General features: G+C 30.4%; 1 protein-coding gene across 1 annotated transcript in view; it reads left to right on the plus strand.

The window, feature by feature from the left end:
- Positions 1-17,126, plus strand: part of LOC139524791 (ATP-dependent RNA helicase DDX1-like) — a 188,436-nt gene that overhangs the window by 13,124 nt on the left and 158,186 nt on the right. Inside the window, exons 8-17 of the mRNA XM_071319873.1 lie at positions 308-468; positions 2,208-2,280; positions 3,080-3,156; positions 3,655-3,708; positions 4,251-4,314; positions 8,293-8,351; positions 10,005-10,028; positions 10,683-10,735; positions 11,280-11,340; positions 16,795-16,893. Coding sequence (XP_071175974.1) covers positions 308-468; positions 2,208-2,280; positions 3,080-3,156; positions 3,655-3,708; positions 4,251-4,314; positions 8,293-8,351; positions 10,005-10,028; positions 10,683-10,735; positions 11,280-11,340; positions 16,795-16,893 — 725 coding nt within the window. The remainder of the gene's footprint in view (positions 1-307; positions 469-2,207; positions 2,281-3,079; positions 3,157-3,654; positions 3,709-4,250; positions 4,315-8,292; positions 8,352-10,004; positions 10,029-10,682; positions 10,736-11,279; positions 11,341-16,794; positions 16,894-17,126) is intronic.

Consider the following 17,126-nt stretch of genomic DNA (forward strand, 5'->3'; position numbering starts at 1 on the left):
AATAAGGTTATAAATTTGAAATATGCATAAATAGAATGTTTTGTAGAAGGTAGATGTCTCCATTATAAAAATAAGGAGCTGTACTATGATTGCCATTTAGATAGCTATCCACCAGAGTTCAAATGAAGTGGATGTAAAAAATTAAACTGTATGGCATTCAACTAGGAGAAAAATCCTCACTGTATAGTTTGCTTTAAAAGAATGTTGTCACTTCATTAAATGTATTTGATTATATTTTATAGGGAAGTATTACTATAAAGCAGTGGTTACTGATGAAGGACTCTGTAGATTGTATTATTTTTTACAGGGAAATATTACTATGAGGCAGTGGTTACTGATGAAGGACTCTGCAGGGTAGGTTGGTCCACAGACAAGGCTTCACTTGATTTAGGCACAGATAAATTTGGTTATGGGTTCGGTGGAACAGGAAAGAAATCTTATGGAAGACAGTTTGATAGTTATGGAGAGGTATGATAAATTATTAACATGTCTACCAATTCAAAATGCCCATGGGGGTTTTACATGCAAGATGGCTCTCAAAGTCCTACAAAACCTTTGAAGGGGCCTTCAAATTGATTTTAATGAGGTTTTTTGCTTTTTCATACTTAAACAATTCTATATTCATGGTCAAATTGTTTGTTTTGTTTTAAATTGTGGACAAAATTGCTCATTTAAAATTTTCAATTCAATTTATTGGGAGCCTCTATGGGGGAAATCCCCGGTAAATAGAAGGTATGTTTTAACATTATTAAAGAAGACTTTGTTTTTTTGTCGAGCCTGCAACTTTTGTTGCAGAAAGCTCGACATAGGGATAGTGATCCGGCAGCGGCAGGTGCGGCGGCTACGGCGGCGGCGTTAGCTAACTTCTTAAAAGGTTTATATTTTAGAAGATGAAAGACCTGGATGCTTCATACTTTGTATATAGATGCCTCATGTTACGAAGTTTCCGTCAGTCACATGTCCAATGTCCTTGACCTCATTTTCATGGTTCAGTGACCACTTGAAAAAAAAGTTCAGAATTTTTGTAATGTTAAATTCTCTCTTATTATAAGTAATAGGATAATTATATTTGGTATGTGCATACCTTGCAAGGTCCTCATGCCCGTCAGACAGTTTTCACTTGACCTCGACCTCATTTCATGGATCAGTGAACAAGGTTAAGTTTTGGTGGTCAAGTCCATATCTCAGATACTATAAGCAATAGGGCTAATATATTTGGTGTATGGAAGGACTAGAAGGTGTACATGTCCAACTGGCAGGTGTCATCTGACCTTGACCTCATTTTCATGGTTCAGTGGTTATAGTTAAGTTTTTGTGTTTTGGTCTGTTTTTCTCATACTTTATGCAATAGGTCTACTATATTTGTTGTATGGAATGATTGTGAGGTGTACATGTCTAGCGGGCAGATGTCATCTGACCTTGACCTCATTTTCATGGTTCAGTGGTCAAAGTTAAGTTTATAAGTTTTGGTCTTTTTATCTAATATTATATGCCAAAGGTCAACTATATTTGGTGTATGGAAATATATTATGATCTATATGTCAGTCCCGCATTTTTCATTTGACCATGACCTCAATTGCACGGTTCATTGCTCAGTGTTAAGTTTTTTTGTTTTGGTTTTTTAAACTATAAGTAGTAGGTCAACTATATTTGTTGTATGGAAGCTTTGTTAGCTGTACATGTCTGCCTGGCATGGTTCATCTGACCTTGACCTCATTTTCATGGTTCATTGATCTTTGTTTAGCTATCTTGGTTAATGTTAAGTTTATGTGACAGTTGTAATAAAGCTTTATACTTAGGACTATCAACATAATATCAATGATTAGTAAAGAAGGCGAGACATTTCAGTGTGTGCACTCTTGTTTTGTTTAGGTATTGAAAGGACATGGCATTTCTTTTATTTCAGACATTATGATAAGAAATTAAAATATAGTACCTGAAAATTTGAGTAAATATTTTGTATTCAATATATTTTTTTGTTAAATTTAAGGTGACAAAAGTTGACTGCTTATTTTAAAATGTACTTCATACATGAAATAATTTACAACATTGGGAATAAAGTCTTACATGTGTAGTTAACATATCTCAACTTTTGACATAAGTAAACCTATGTTTTTGTCTGATTGAATTACAATGTAGTTTAGAACTTGAAATATATATTTGAAGATTCTGGTTACTCATGATTTGTTTGATTATTTTATTTATAGGCCTATGGGATGAATGATGTGATAGGTTGTTATCTTGACCTTGAAAATGGAGACATAAAATGGTCAAAAAACGGTATAGTATATTTTGCTGATTTCGTTAACTGCAGATATTTTCTTCTAATCTTTTTCTGGACATGTTCTTTATAGCAAAATACCAGTCTTTTGTTCATAAACCTTGATGAGAAATACCAATAGAGGAAAAGAAGATTGATATGTATTTGATGGGTTGATGATCACCATCAAATTGTCTTTACTGTAGATTGATTTAGTAGTTGATATAAAGACTTACCATTTTTGAAGCCAACCTTTTGACTTCTACATGTGTTCATGCTGTTCTTTTTTATGCTGTGTATGACTGTACCATGACATCTCATCAAACTCACACTAGAATCATCTGGATATTGATAAATATCACATTGAAAAGTGTACCTATTGATAAGGAGTTTGGATTTCTTACTATATTTTTTCCAAAATTTTTCACTTTTTAGATTATTATTTTATAATGAATAAAAAACTAAAAAATTAACAGGAATTAATGGTTTATTATACCTAAAAAAATGTTTAAAGATATTTCTTTATTAATATGAAGTTGCGAAATTAATGAATTTATTACATTTTGTTATACCTATTAAGACCATGGGCTTTAGTTTCCCAGAGAAAGGAAGTCCTTATTATTTTGTAGTCAAATACCATTATTTTTTTCTACCTTTTTGGATGTTCTTCCACTTTTGATGTTAGAAAAATCATGAAAATGTATACATATCAAATCTGTTTATAACAGAAAGTTCCTTTTGTGAAGAAATTATAACAATATTAACATATTGGAGGGTGAAAGACATGCATGAAATATTACTTACTAATTTTGTTTTCAGGCGTTGATCTAGGAAAAGCATATAATATACCACAACATTTACGTACAGAAAGATTTTTTGCTGCTGTTGTCCTAAAGGTTAGAAGCTAAAATTGCATAACAGAAACATTTATTTGATTGAAGTACAAATGTATTGAAGTTGTCTTTTCTTTAGTAATGTTTTATGCCCCACTTAAGGTCATAATGTTTTAGGTGTAAGCGTCCATTTGTCTGATTGTTTACCAATCAGTCTATCCCGCTTTTGGTTAAAGTTTTTAATGAAGTTGAAGTCCAATCAACTTAAAACACATTTACATGTTCCCTATCATGTGTTCTTTCTGTCAAATTACAGTATTGACCCCTATTTAACAGTCCAATGAACATACAAAATGCTAGTGCGTGTGGGGCATCCCTGTACTAGGGTCACATTCTTGTTTGATTTAAAAAAAAAAAAAAAAATATATATGCAAACTGTCTTAATTTGCTAACTTTAAATGAACAAAGGCTAACTCATAAATGAGTTTTGCACATTAATTTTTCATTTTCAATATTAATTGTAATCCTTTGATATTAATTTGAATTTATTATGTTTTGTAGAATGCTGAAATGAGTTTTAATTTTGGAGGAAAACCCTTCAAGTTCCCACCACAGGTATGGATTAAGTTATCAATTGAGATCACATGATACAGTGAAACCTAACCAAACCCAACACCCTCTGGAGATTCAAACAAAATTCATGTGAGGGAAAGTTCATTGTGAAATAGGGAAATGTTTGTATGGTGTCACTTAAAAAAATTCTAAAGAAGCTTTCTTTAAAAATTTAAAATATCTAACAGATTGCTAAATGTGCACCGCTTGGTGTAGTTAGTGATTTGTCTTAAGTTGAAGTTCTTGTGTGTTTGTCATCATTCAGAAAAGTGTAGTCATATGGTCAGGGTAGTTAGTGATTTGTCTTAGGTTGAAGTTCTTGTGTGTTTGTCATCATTCAGAAAAGTCATATGGTCAGTATTGGCAAATGTTAACACAAGCTGAATATGGGATACAGGTTTTACAGGAAGGTAAATACCTTGTTGTGCTGGAGCATGAAAACTGAAGGTTAACCTATAAACATCCTTGTCTGATTTTGATTGTTACTTTCTTTTTGAAATGTTTTACTTCTTTACTTAAATATGTATCATTGTATTTGTTGACAGAAAGGAACATATGTAGGACTAAATCAAGCTCCACAGAAAGATGTTATTGAATCCAGGATTATGGGTAAGGACATAACTGTTGCTTTGTTTTGTAATATTGGGTCTTTTTAGTAGTGTAAATGTTTTTGTTGAGTTCTGACCTTGCAGACATAAAACTTATAAACAGGATTATTATACTCAGACTCAGAATTCATCCACAAATTTTATACTTAGAGTACTGAGTAAAAGTCCTTGAACTAGCTTTTAAAGTTTGAAAAGAAGTGAATTACAAATTTTTGATGATTTTTTAGTGGAAGAAGACGTCAAGTCTTCTGAAGACTTAAGGGGCTGACCATTTGCATTGAGTCTCCGTATGCCGCATTCATTTCGTGTATTACAATTTCAAAACAACTTAAGATTCCTGACACCGATTTTTACACATGATTAGGCATCTGAATCATTTAATTTGTAAATTATGATTGTAAAACAATCACTATCGTAAATATGACCCTTTTATTTATGTAAATTATTAGATTTCATCTCATCCACATGACCGTTATTTGTTTACTTGTAACAGGATGTTTAACTGTAGATATTTGTATTACGCATGCGTGAATTTGGTATCGGGACAACTCGCCCTGTTTACAAGTTCGCCCTTGAAGTTACGAATTTGCAATCCTGCAGACAAGAAGATTTTGTTTTTATATAAATAAAAAGGATATATAAAGGTTTGTCTTTATTCATGGTTTTCCTTTGTCATGTGAATTAGATGCCCTTCGTAACATACATGTGAACCTGCCGACGGGAGTACAAAACTCCCGTTTTCAGGGGTCTCCTCCCGTCCTCCCGTTTAGGAGAAAAAACTCCCGTGTATGAAATATTTCATGAATGAAAATTTTCAGACGCCATATTTGATCATTTCTTACTACTGTACGGGTGTAATTGACACCTGTGTTAAATTTTACCTGAACATCAAAGAAGATGTATAATTATATGGCTTCACTTGACAGCTTGGGTGTCAAACATACTGGTAATCAACGATGTTTACCTCCGGCTAACTGCCGTTGTGTTATCAAAACGATGTGTATTGGGAATATTGAAATACTTTTTTGTTACTTCCCTTTGTTTTATCCTGTTTTCAGTTATTTTGCTTTTAAAAATGTAAATTGTAAAAAGACTATAAATGATTAATATTTTAATCAAATAATCATAAAATGATGTTGATTAAATGAATTTAAATGATTTTGGACAAATAAAAAAATTAAAATTTATAAATTATTTTAGCAATCTAGACCTCCTTTCAAGAATTAAATTGAAGTTTATATGGTAAATTTGTTTAATACAGATTAAAAGTCACCATACAATATGTGCAACTAGACATTTATTAGATTTTATTGTGTAAGCTAAGAAATAGCAAGACATTTTACACTGTTTTAAAGTCTTTTTAAGCTTTCTACAAATATGACCTTTAAGAATGCTTAAAATCCATGCAGTACTAGTGTTAGTGTATGTTATTTTTTTTAATAAATTTACGATGTTGCAAATATACATGTGGAGCTTATTTCTTTCTTATTTGTCTAAACATTTACAAATAATAAGGGAACTATAAACATTACAATTTGATGGAAATTTGAAGAAAAACACAATTTCTACATCATTTGGTTACATTTACGACAAAATTTATGTCGATAAAAAACATGATGTTTTGACCATTCAGTACTTAATAGATGCATAGTTCTTGGGGAAAAGTTTCATCAAATAATATGAATATAAATGACTTTTTTTGTGCTCATTTTTTACAGTGGGTTGTGATGATCTTCCAGTTAGGTTACCCTCATTTGGAGTGTTGTTCCCAACCTGTTAAAGGTCCATCTTTGTGCATAATTCAAAATTGGAAATTTCAACAAGCATCTAATATTCTTAATCTGGAAAATAAACCCTGGTCTGCTAGCTTCATGTATATTTTTTCTACCGATTTAATATATAACTAGAATCATGCAAACAGACTTAAGGAAAAGGCATGTAATTTCATCATACAAATATGACACTTTTTCTAAATCCAGATCTTGCAAAATACGTCGCTAAAAATTGTAACCTTTAAAATTGTTGTTGTGCAGTAAAAACCCATATGGGAACTTTCAAAAGTTGGCGGGTATGTAACAAGTCTTACTATTTTTATGCTCCATTTATGGGCAATATGTTTTCTAGTCTGTCCGTCTGTCCTGCTTCTGGTTATAAAGTTTATGGTCGAGGTAGTTTTTGATGAAGTTGAAATCCAATCAACTTGAAACTTAGTACACATGTGTTCCTCTTGATATGATCTTCTTAATTTTACTGCCAAATTAAAGATTTTACTTAATTTTCATAGTCAACTGAACATAGAAAATGATTGTACGGATGGGAAATCCATGTACTTATGACCTTTTCTTGTTTGAAGAAAAAAAATACATTTTAACGATAATGGAACAAAGCAGCCTGGGTAAGTGGGGCTGCTTTTATGGTAATTCAAGTTACCTTTTATTCACCTTCTTCCACTTCAGAGCTATCAGCTCTTTGATTCATTGTTTCTTTTTATACGACCACAAAAGTATATTGGTTTCACGTAGGCATTGTCGTTGGCGTCGTCAGCGTTGTCCGAAGATGGATGGTTTTCGGATAATAACTTTAGAAATCAATAAAATTTTAACATAATGTTTATAACAACAAAAGGAAGTTTGGGATTGATTTTGGGGGTTATGGTTCCTAAGGTTTAGAAATTAGGGGCCCAAAGGGGACTAAAACAAATATTTATCTAGTGTCAGGACAATAAATTGTGTATAAGTATATCAATTGTTCTGAAATTGTACCACAATGTTTAATACCATAAGTAGAAGGTTGGGATATATTTTAAGGGTTATGGGGTAAACAGTCGAGGAATAAAGGACCAAAAAAGGGGCCAATAACAAGCATTTTTATAGTTTCAAGACAATAAATTGGAGTTATCTTTCTTTGTCCAGAATGGTTGTTGAATCACCTAAAACCAATGCTTTATGAAATCTTTGAAAATTGGAGTTATCTTTCTTTGTCCAGAATAATAGTTGAATCAACTTAAATCAATGCTATATACAATATACAATGCAATATTCACTTTTACAACTAACTAATAAATTAAAGCAATCTTTACCATTCAGTGATTACAAGCACTTTGATTTCCATTCTAGGGTTATGCCACTATTCAAGTGGAAAAATTGAAGAATTTTTTCGTTTCTGTTCTCTTAACTTAAGTTTGTCTCAACGAAATTTAATGAAATGTGTATATAATGCTTATTACCTCTAAACTCAGTTGAAGTTCAATTTTTGGCAGCTTCATTTCTCACAGTTCTCGAGCTATGTCCCTTTATAACGTTATATGCTAGCAGGGGCATCATCTGTCCATTTGGACACATTCTCCATTTATTTTTTTAGAAGTTACTATTAATTAATATTAATTTTAACCATGACTGTATGACATTTTATATTTTAATATTCTATTATGTATTTAAATGAGTAGTTATTGTTGCAAACTCCATAAGAAATTTGAATTGAGATCATTTTTGGAATAAGGGAAAGGGGTAGGTGAAAAAAAAATCTTCATATATTTTTTTTTTTGAGAGGATTAATATTCAACAGCATAGTGAATTGCTCAAAAGCTAATTTTTTTTTAAAGTTTATAAGACCACATTCATTCTGTGTCAGAAACCTATGTTGTGTCAACTATTTAATCACAATCCAAATTCAGAGCTGTATCCAGCTTGAATGTTGTGTCCATACTTGCCCCACCGTTCAGGGTTCAGCCTCTGCAGTCGTATTAAGCTGTGCCCTGCGGAGCATCTGGTTATGGTTGTCAATGTTCCTTTTCTGTTTATTCATTTTAATTTGTGGATTACCAATTTTTGTGGATTTTACTTTTTTTTTCTCAATCAATGAAAATTGGTACCAAGGAAAATAAAAGAATCCCCAGTAAATAGATTTTTTAAAACTGGTTAGAGTCTTAATAATAAAAAAGTTAACCTGATCACTGTAATATTTGATGTTGTATTTGTAGGTTCAGGAGCTGTGAATGCTAAGCCAGCACCCAATGCACCACAGGCTATCATTATAGAGGTAAATTATTGTCTTACTGTAAATTCACAAATTATGGCATGCATTTATTATTGCGATTTTGTCATTTTAGACTATAATTGGATTTTATTTTTTGTGATATTGCAAAAAATCCTGTTTAATTCATATAAAATAATAGTGAAATGCAAGTTTAAATTATTCCCATTATAACCCTGTCTCATTTTTCGCAAAAGTAAAAAGGTCGCAATAATTTCTGAATTTAGTGTACCTCATAATCACACAAAAATCTACTTGAATTTCGATTCTTTATTTGGAAATATTGCTTTCAATTTAATTATTTATTGTACACAATAAAAGTGTATTTAAAATTATATTTTTATTTTACTGGCAAGGATGTTTTTAACATCCACCCATCTTCATATTTATTTATAAAAATAAGGAGATGTGGTATGAATGCCAATGAGTCAACTTTCCACCAGAGACCAGATGAGGTGAATATAGGGTCACCATATTGCCTTCAACAATGAACACTATACACATTATAAAGTAAGTGATATGAGGCCCACACATGGGAAACTGTTAATTAAGTAGACAAAAAAATCAAGTCTGATATATGATAAATCAACAAATATGACAGATATCAAACTGCAACTTCTGAATTACAGGCTCCTGATTTTGTATGTGTATATACAGAATATGTGTGTGGGGGCATTGGCTCAGCAATGTTTTATATATCTTAAAATTTTTCTATTACTTATACATTAAAATTTTAGGTTTTTCTTTCCTACTTTTATTCATGTTCATTTTAAGATCTAACATTTCAGTCACTCGTAGGAAATTAAAATGAGTTATCTTTCTTTTGACTGTCTTCATGAAGACTATTGCTGTACATACTATTTCAACAGTAATTTGTATGGTGATTTAAGACAAATTTCATATGACCATGACCGGATTTTTGACTTTCCAATACCAGTTAAGAGCATTGTTCCTTAGCTATAGTTGACAGGTCAGCAATATTGGGGTTTGCAATTGTCTTTTGGAGTACGTGTCCATCTGACATATCTTGATTGTTTTATTAAATCAGTTCATAATTAGTTGCAAGGCAAACTTCTCAACACTATTTGGTATTCACAATTAGAAGGTCAAAATTTTATTTCATGATCCCCAGTTTTCCAGTATGAATTAAAAATTGGGCTATGTTTAGCACTTCAACACATGCACTTTCTTGTTTCATTCTAAATTGTTAGAGAAATTATTAGTTTTGGCCATTTCTGAAAAAAGAAGTTCATTTGTATCTGTTGACATTGCTAGTATAATGATTACTTTGTCCCCTTTAACGTTCAAACATTTTTGTTTTGTGACCATGACCACATTATTTTCTGCAAAATTATATAGGCCTGTTCTCCTTTGTTATATTTTATAATGACTTAATTTTGGATGTACCACATCTGATTTGCTGAAAGTTTTTGGTCTATCAGATCATAGACATCATTTTGTCATGTGACGGTGACAATATCAATGTTTTCATGATTTACTCCTTGAAAATGGAATTTAGAATTAAATTAAAGGAATGACTAATATATTTTTTTGTCTATTCAAAATAACCTCATAAATGTGGTACACACTTATAAATAACCTGTAGACATTTTTGGTTCTTTTGAAATATAACCTTTAATAGAATGTTATATATTTCAGCCATCAAGAGAATTAGCTGAACAGGTATGAAAAAAGTTAAAATTTCAGAATAATTGACCTTCTCATAGTTTTGCTATTATTAGCATGCCAGTTTCAAGTTGAAAATTATTTGACATTTTGTAATAAGATAATATGAAACTGTCGACTATATGGAAAAACCATTGACTTTTAGAGATATAGAATATCAAATGAATTATAATCTGCCAGGAATTTCCCTACAGTTATTCATGTCAGTAATGGTGGTTTTTTTTAAGCCAGAATAAAGTTAATATAGTCTATTTTGTTGTATTGATCTGGCATGCTAACAGACTTTTCCAGATTATTTATTTATACAATAATTTTTTTTTTAAATAGGATTATTTTGCATCACTTAGATGAATAAAAAGTATTTATAACTTCATAAATTGCTATGCAGATGCTCAATTATTCTATGCGTTTAATTGAGATTAAAAGTTCTTTAATCATTATAAATATGTTAAAAATAAAATTCTTACGAAATCTACTTTCAAATTTGATAGCATTCATGTCCTAACCCAAGACATGTTCAAGGTGGCTATCAACAAAATATTGAACTATAGCATTGTCTGTTGTTAAAATAAGTACTGCCATTCTTGTCAATGTCAGATCTTCAGAGTAGCATGCTCAACATGTTATTGAATTTCTTTCTTCAATTTTCAGACTTTCACACAGATTCAAAAGTTCAAAGTTCATTTATCAAACCCATCAATCAGGTATGCTTACATTTGAAGTAGGTAATCAACTTTGACTAGAGTTTGTAAATCTATTGAATTTAAGAGTTTATAAACAAAGTACAAAATGTATGTCATGTATGTATAACCCTGAAGTCACAATTTTATTATTTCCTAAACAAAGATATAGACAACCATCATCTGCTTAACAGAACTTTTTCATATATTTTAGAGAAGATGTGGTATGATTGCCGATCAGACAACTCTCCATCTGAAACAAATTGATGTAGTTGTCAATTTAGATCACCTTTAAAACCTTCAACTATCAGAAAAACTGATACTGATATTAAAAGCCATGAAAAAAAGAGTGTTAAATATATACCAAGGAAACTGTTTGTGGCCGAGAAATTTACCACGACCTAACAAAAAATATAAAGAAGCCAATAAGACAATGAAGTACATGCAAAAAACTACATTCAAATCTAAATCTTTTTGTGGGTATGTGATATTAGAATAAACATTGAATTGATATTGATTATATATTTATTTTAATTTTTAATTTTTTATAATTTTTTTTTTTTTAAAGAGAGTTGTTAATTATTGGTGGTGTGAATGTCAAAGATCAAGTTGATGTGCTTCAGAAAGGGGTGAGTATTGGTAGCAGTGTTATGTTCTCAGTTTCCCTAGATACAGCTCAGATGTGAAAAATTAATCTATTAATACTAAAATGAATGTGAGAAAAAATCACGTATGAAGCTGGTCTTTGAAAATTTTAAACATATTGGAATGCAATTTCAAAATTGGTTTTTCTTTGAAGTAGTGTTCTAAAACTGGTGCACAGTATAAAAATGGACTTTTGTATATTTTAAGAATAAATTTTGATATGCCATTCAGATTGATTGATTGGTTAATGTTTAGGCAGTTATTATTCTCATATTCCTCCATGCAGCTTGTAACTATTAGCAAAACCTATACTGCATAGTAAGCTTTAAAAGACCAGGAAATTACAAATGTAAAACAATAAACAGCCTGATTTATGTACAAAACAATTATGAAAAATGAAGATGATATACAGCAACAATTACTAAATTACTGGGTCCTCAATATGGACATGCACAAACTCTCCCCTTACATGGGACAGTGTACAGTATGTGCATAGTCGCAGATATTGAATATTAAAAAAAATAATTGGACATAACTTTTGAAAGTGGCAGGATTGGATGGTGAAAACTTTAGGGTACAAACATTATTCAATACTTGAGGAATAGCTGAGATAAATATTTTCACCAATTTTTCCACAATATTTGTCTTAACTTTTGCCAAGTTTGCCTCTGGTTTTTGGGGAAAGACGGCTTCAAGCCGTCAATTCCCTATGGAGTTGACCAGAGTGACATTCCCATACATCATTCATTTTGTTTTTATAGTGTGGAAAACCCCCCCAACAAATCTTACTGAGATTGATGAGAAGGAAGCGCACAAATGAATAGATTGACTTTAAACACTTTTCTACACATTTCCCTTCTGTTTCTAGCGAAATTATCGTATTTTGAGCTCTCCTGTACACTATTTACGTTTCTTTTGCAATCTGAAAAAAATCAGTATGACGAGATATTCTAAATATATCCAACCTAAATTATATTTTATAATGACGTCATTGTTGGAATGCCACTCTATGCAGAAGGAGGGATATCCTTCACTGATCATTCTCAGAGTTTGTGCAGTAATTATAAATTGGTATTTGTTAAATTTAAACATTATTATGTTTGCTGTAGATGATTCAAACATCAACATGCAATACTTTAATTTGTATAGGTCACAACTTTCAAAGTAATCAAAGCCTGTGGGGATACATAAGATTGGGGAGAGAAACGATTATTTTTCATTTTTTCTGTAAAATTCTGTTTTGTGAATCTTCCTCCTAATCAATAGCACATCAATTGATGAGTAATTATCCACTAAAATAAAACTTAAATTGTGACATTTAATATATGATTAGTAGTCTTCCATTAAAACTAAATTGTGTGTACCAACAAATAAATCATTGAAATGGTAAAAAAAAAAAAAATTAAAAAAATGTTGCATTTATAGTTTAAACCTATTAATTCATGAAATTTACAAATATTTCAAAATGTAGGATCTGAAAACAAGCTTCACACAATTTAAATCAATCATATTGTTTTTTTTATTAGTACCTGTATCCCTGTGATGAGAGTTGTAACTGGGAACTTTATCAAAAGAAATTTAAAACTGAATGGATTTTTCAGTCCTAACTAAATTCTTAAGAAAATAATTAAAAATCTTAGAGTACTGTCACAAAAAAATAGAAAATGGCCTAGCCTGCAGTTCAGTGGTACACAATTAAGATTTTAGAAAACATTGTAGTTGTTGTTAAATGACGGAATTCAGTTGAATTTTACATAATTAACTATCAACTTTAATCCAATGTTTAGATTTAGAAGATGCAGATCTCTTGGTCCAAATAGAATCCCAAACTAAGGAAACAAAATTAGATTAAACAACAATAGACTTCAATATTGTCAACCTTTCTTCATGTTCTAGCTGTTCTTTTTATCATTCTTTATATGAAGACTATCAAAAGATAACCCCCCCCCCCCAAAAAAAAAAAAAGAATAAAGAAAAGAAACAAGGGTCGTCTTTCCCCTCAGAGCTATTCAGCTCTTTGATTTTACTTAACTGCCTGCAGTGCCTTTGGTGCTTTGATTAAACCCAAATTGATACATAATAACTATATTCAGACAATGCATAATAATCATCTTTTAAAAAATCAATCATATTTATTTCTAGAATACCCAATTTTATTTGAGATTTCAAATAACAAACTAATGAAAATATACCATTATCAGCTTTTTCTCTAATTTAAACCTACTCTGAATGGTTTGATAAAATTTGATAAAGCACATGTTGATTGAAGTCTCGTCGTGTAAATTTCCGCCATATCCATTCAAATTATTACATTATGTAATTTCCATTAAATCATTTCAAAGACATATTCTACCACTCTATGCCTATTGGCTACAATATTTATCTTCTCTGGCAGGTTTATATTTGACTATCTTATTGGGTTGAATATCTTACATTATTCATGTTGTGATTTTGTAGAAACTATATTGAATTCCTAGAATTTTTAAATGCGACTTACTTCTAGTACCTAGGTATTGTGTTAAAACATACATGACATTAAGTTTAAATTTTGTATAAGGTATGTTGCAGATAGCTTCAGTATTATTCTTTTTTTGGCTTTCAACTATAATATGTTCCCGTGGACATTCCATAAAATTTCTTGCCTCAAATTTATCAATATCATGAAGATATTTTAAAATCAATTGAATTTGGTTTTGCCCTTTCAATATTCTTAAGCTTGAAAAAGGAATTGAAACAGCACATATCACATTCTAATATCAGATATACAATATATTTAGATCCTTATATTGCTGCAAGTTATATTATTAAATGTTAAAACTAATATAAGCCTGCTGTTTTAAAAAATGCTGAGTCGGTATTCTTCAAGAATTAAAAAAAGCTAAACTAATCAGCTGACTCTTCCATCAATTGACAGAAAACAAGCACAACCACTGTATGTCTGTAGATATTCAATCCTATTGTAACATAGTTGTTTTAAAGTACCTTTCTTTGGTGTCGTTACAAAGTTGAAAATCCTACCGAAGAATAGATTCCCAAAAAAAATCTTTATTGTAATTGCATGTCAGTAAAGTGCTTAATAAACAAAAGTTGGTTAATGGAGACAAATGAGGAGAAGACAAGTAGATAAAACTATACTTAACCAAATTACATTTCAATACCACTTATAATACTTTGTCTCGTTAAAGATAAAATAGATCTACGGGATGGGAATGAAATGATTACAAAATCTATACATGTATAAATTTTTAAATGTGTATATTTATATGTATATTCTTTTAAATTAGAATCTCCAACTCCATGTATTATTTGGAACAAGGAAAATCTTTTTATCTATATATGTAAATATTTATTGTTAATTTAGAGATTTTAAACTCCTTGTGAAAGGAAAAATCATCTTCTTTCATGTGCTAATGATATAGGACTAAACTGGACATGCTCTATTTTTTTGGCAAATGATCAGTTTAAACTCATGTTATATTGAAATTTTTTCTTTTAATTTGAAATTTTTCTTCAGAAACAGATTGATTTAATTAAGGGAGTTCGCTTTTCAGTTTCAAAGTAATTAACTTTTCAAAACACTAGTTTATATAGATAAGGGATTAATAAAGGAATCCAAAGAACAAAAAAAATATATAGGTCACCGTGCTACTTTTCGAGATATAAGATATTGAAATTTTGGCGGAAAAATATTATCTCTTGACTTTTTATAGCTTTATCATTGACAAGTTAAAGTTCTCAAAAACTGTTAAAAAGTAATCAAAATTTTATAAGACTTTTACAGATGGCTTATTATTATGCATGTAAGAGATTTGTAAAAAGAAAAATGGGGGTCACCGGGCAAATTTTTTCAAGGCATTCAGATGGATAAAACCTGAAAATCTGACAAAAAATCTAAAACAAGACAAGCCAGCTTCCTTAAATGACTAGATTTTTAGACAGGATTTTGTTCAATGAATTTGCAATGTTCTTGTCCTTTTACACTGATGTGACATTAAGCAATAACCAATCTGTCAATCAATTTTGATTTCTTATGAGTGTTTTATTGCTGTCTCATCTCTAGACTTATATATCAAGAAAAATCACAAATGTTTTTGGTGTTATTCAAAAACAGTGAAATTTTCAAATTCAAAAAATGTTTTGATCTGTATGGTCATGGAATTGTAAAAATTATACAATGGTATAAAAATAGAAGTCCTGATTTTATTCCGGATTGTCTTGAAAACAAAGTGGCTTTTGTTGGATAAAGCTTTATTAGTTTGACCTTGTGGTAATGTTTTATTTCCTGAGAAGATTTTGATGGAATTACATTGGAATATGATAGGATTAAAAGGAAGCATTAAATTTAAAGGCTAAGGATTATTTGGACTTTGGTAAAAACCAATAAAAACTGTACTAATTTATTAAAAACAAATAAAATGTTTAGGTTTTTTTGGCATAGTTGTTTTTTGTGCTAGTTCATGGTCACTTAAGAAAGATATCAGACTTCAAGTCTATTAATGATTTTATAAAAATAGCCTTACAATACATTGATTTTTGGATTTTTTTTAATTATTGAATTATTGAATAAAGTCTAGTAGCATACCTATTCCCCTTATGTTAAAACTAAAATCATACCATTCGAACAAATAGTAATTTTTTGTTCTTTTTAAAAATAAACCATGATGATAAAGTAATGGTTACTAAGTTTGTTAATACAAACTAAAAGGTTATACAAAATAGACATTTTTTTTTAGAATAATACTGGGGGAAAGGATTTTATGTGAATCTTATAATTTATAGTGGTGTTATTTTGTAATAGTATAAATCAGAAAATTAAAATAAACAATGCAGTCAATTAACTTGTTTTCTTTTTATATAACAAAATAGATAAATGGACTTTTCATTCAATTATAAAGTGAATTATATTTTAGTGATATTACATTAAACAGTGTAGATAAAGAGGAGCTGACCAAGTATGTTAATTCAGCTGTAATGACGGAGAGGTGACCCATGATGTCAAAACTAAATTAGAATATCTGTTTTTATATTTTATAAGGGGCCTTGGTGGCTGAGTGGTCTAAGAAGCTACTACTGTAATCACTAGTCTGTCAACACTGTCTGAGGTTGTGAGTTCAAACCCCACTCGTGTGGGTACACGCGACTCCAATCTTAATTGACTAGGATTGTCATTTTTGCTATCAAAGGTCAGTAGTTTTCTCCTGTCACTCCGGCATTCTCCATCAATAAAAACTGTCCGCCACGAAATAGCCCAAAAGCGGTGCTTAAAAGTGGCGTTAAAATGAGTGTTTGATTATGCTGAAATTTATTCTCATATGCTGTGATATGTATATTGTATGCATGTGATGTGAAAGACCATTTTATTTGAAAATATAAAATATCAATTAATAAAACTAGTAATTTCATACTTTTCATTGCTTATATTGTTTGTATATTTGTAGGTAGATATTGTAGTAGGTACCCCAGGACGTTTAGAAGATTTGATATCTACGGGAAAACTGACATTACATCAAGTTAGATTCTTTGTTCTAGATGAAGCAGTAAGTCAACGTCCTGTAATAGCTTCAATAAACCACAAATATTGTCTGTTTAGGTCTATGAAGACCTCAATGATAGTGTATGCTATAACTTATATAAAGAGAGAAGACATGGGGGTAGTTCCTATTGCAGAAACTGATTACCGTAAATTCAGATATATTTGCAATGTTTTCATTTTTGTGAAATTTATGAGAGGATAAGTGTTGCTAAAAGAACTTACATTTTAAATTTCTTT

This window comes from Mytilus edulis, chromosome 5 (assembly GCF_963676685.1).
Source record: "Mytilus edulis chromosome 5, xbMytEdul2.2, whole genome shotgun sequence".
Classification (NCBI taxonomy): Eukaryota; Metazoa; Mollusca; class Bivalvia; order Mytilida; family Mytilidae; genus Mytilus; species Mytilus edulis.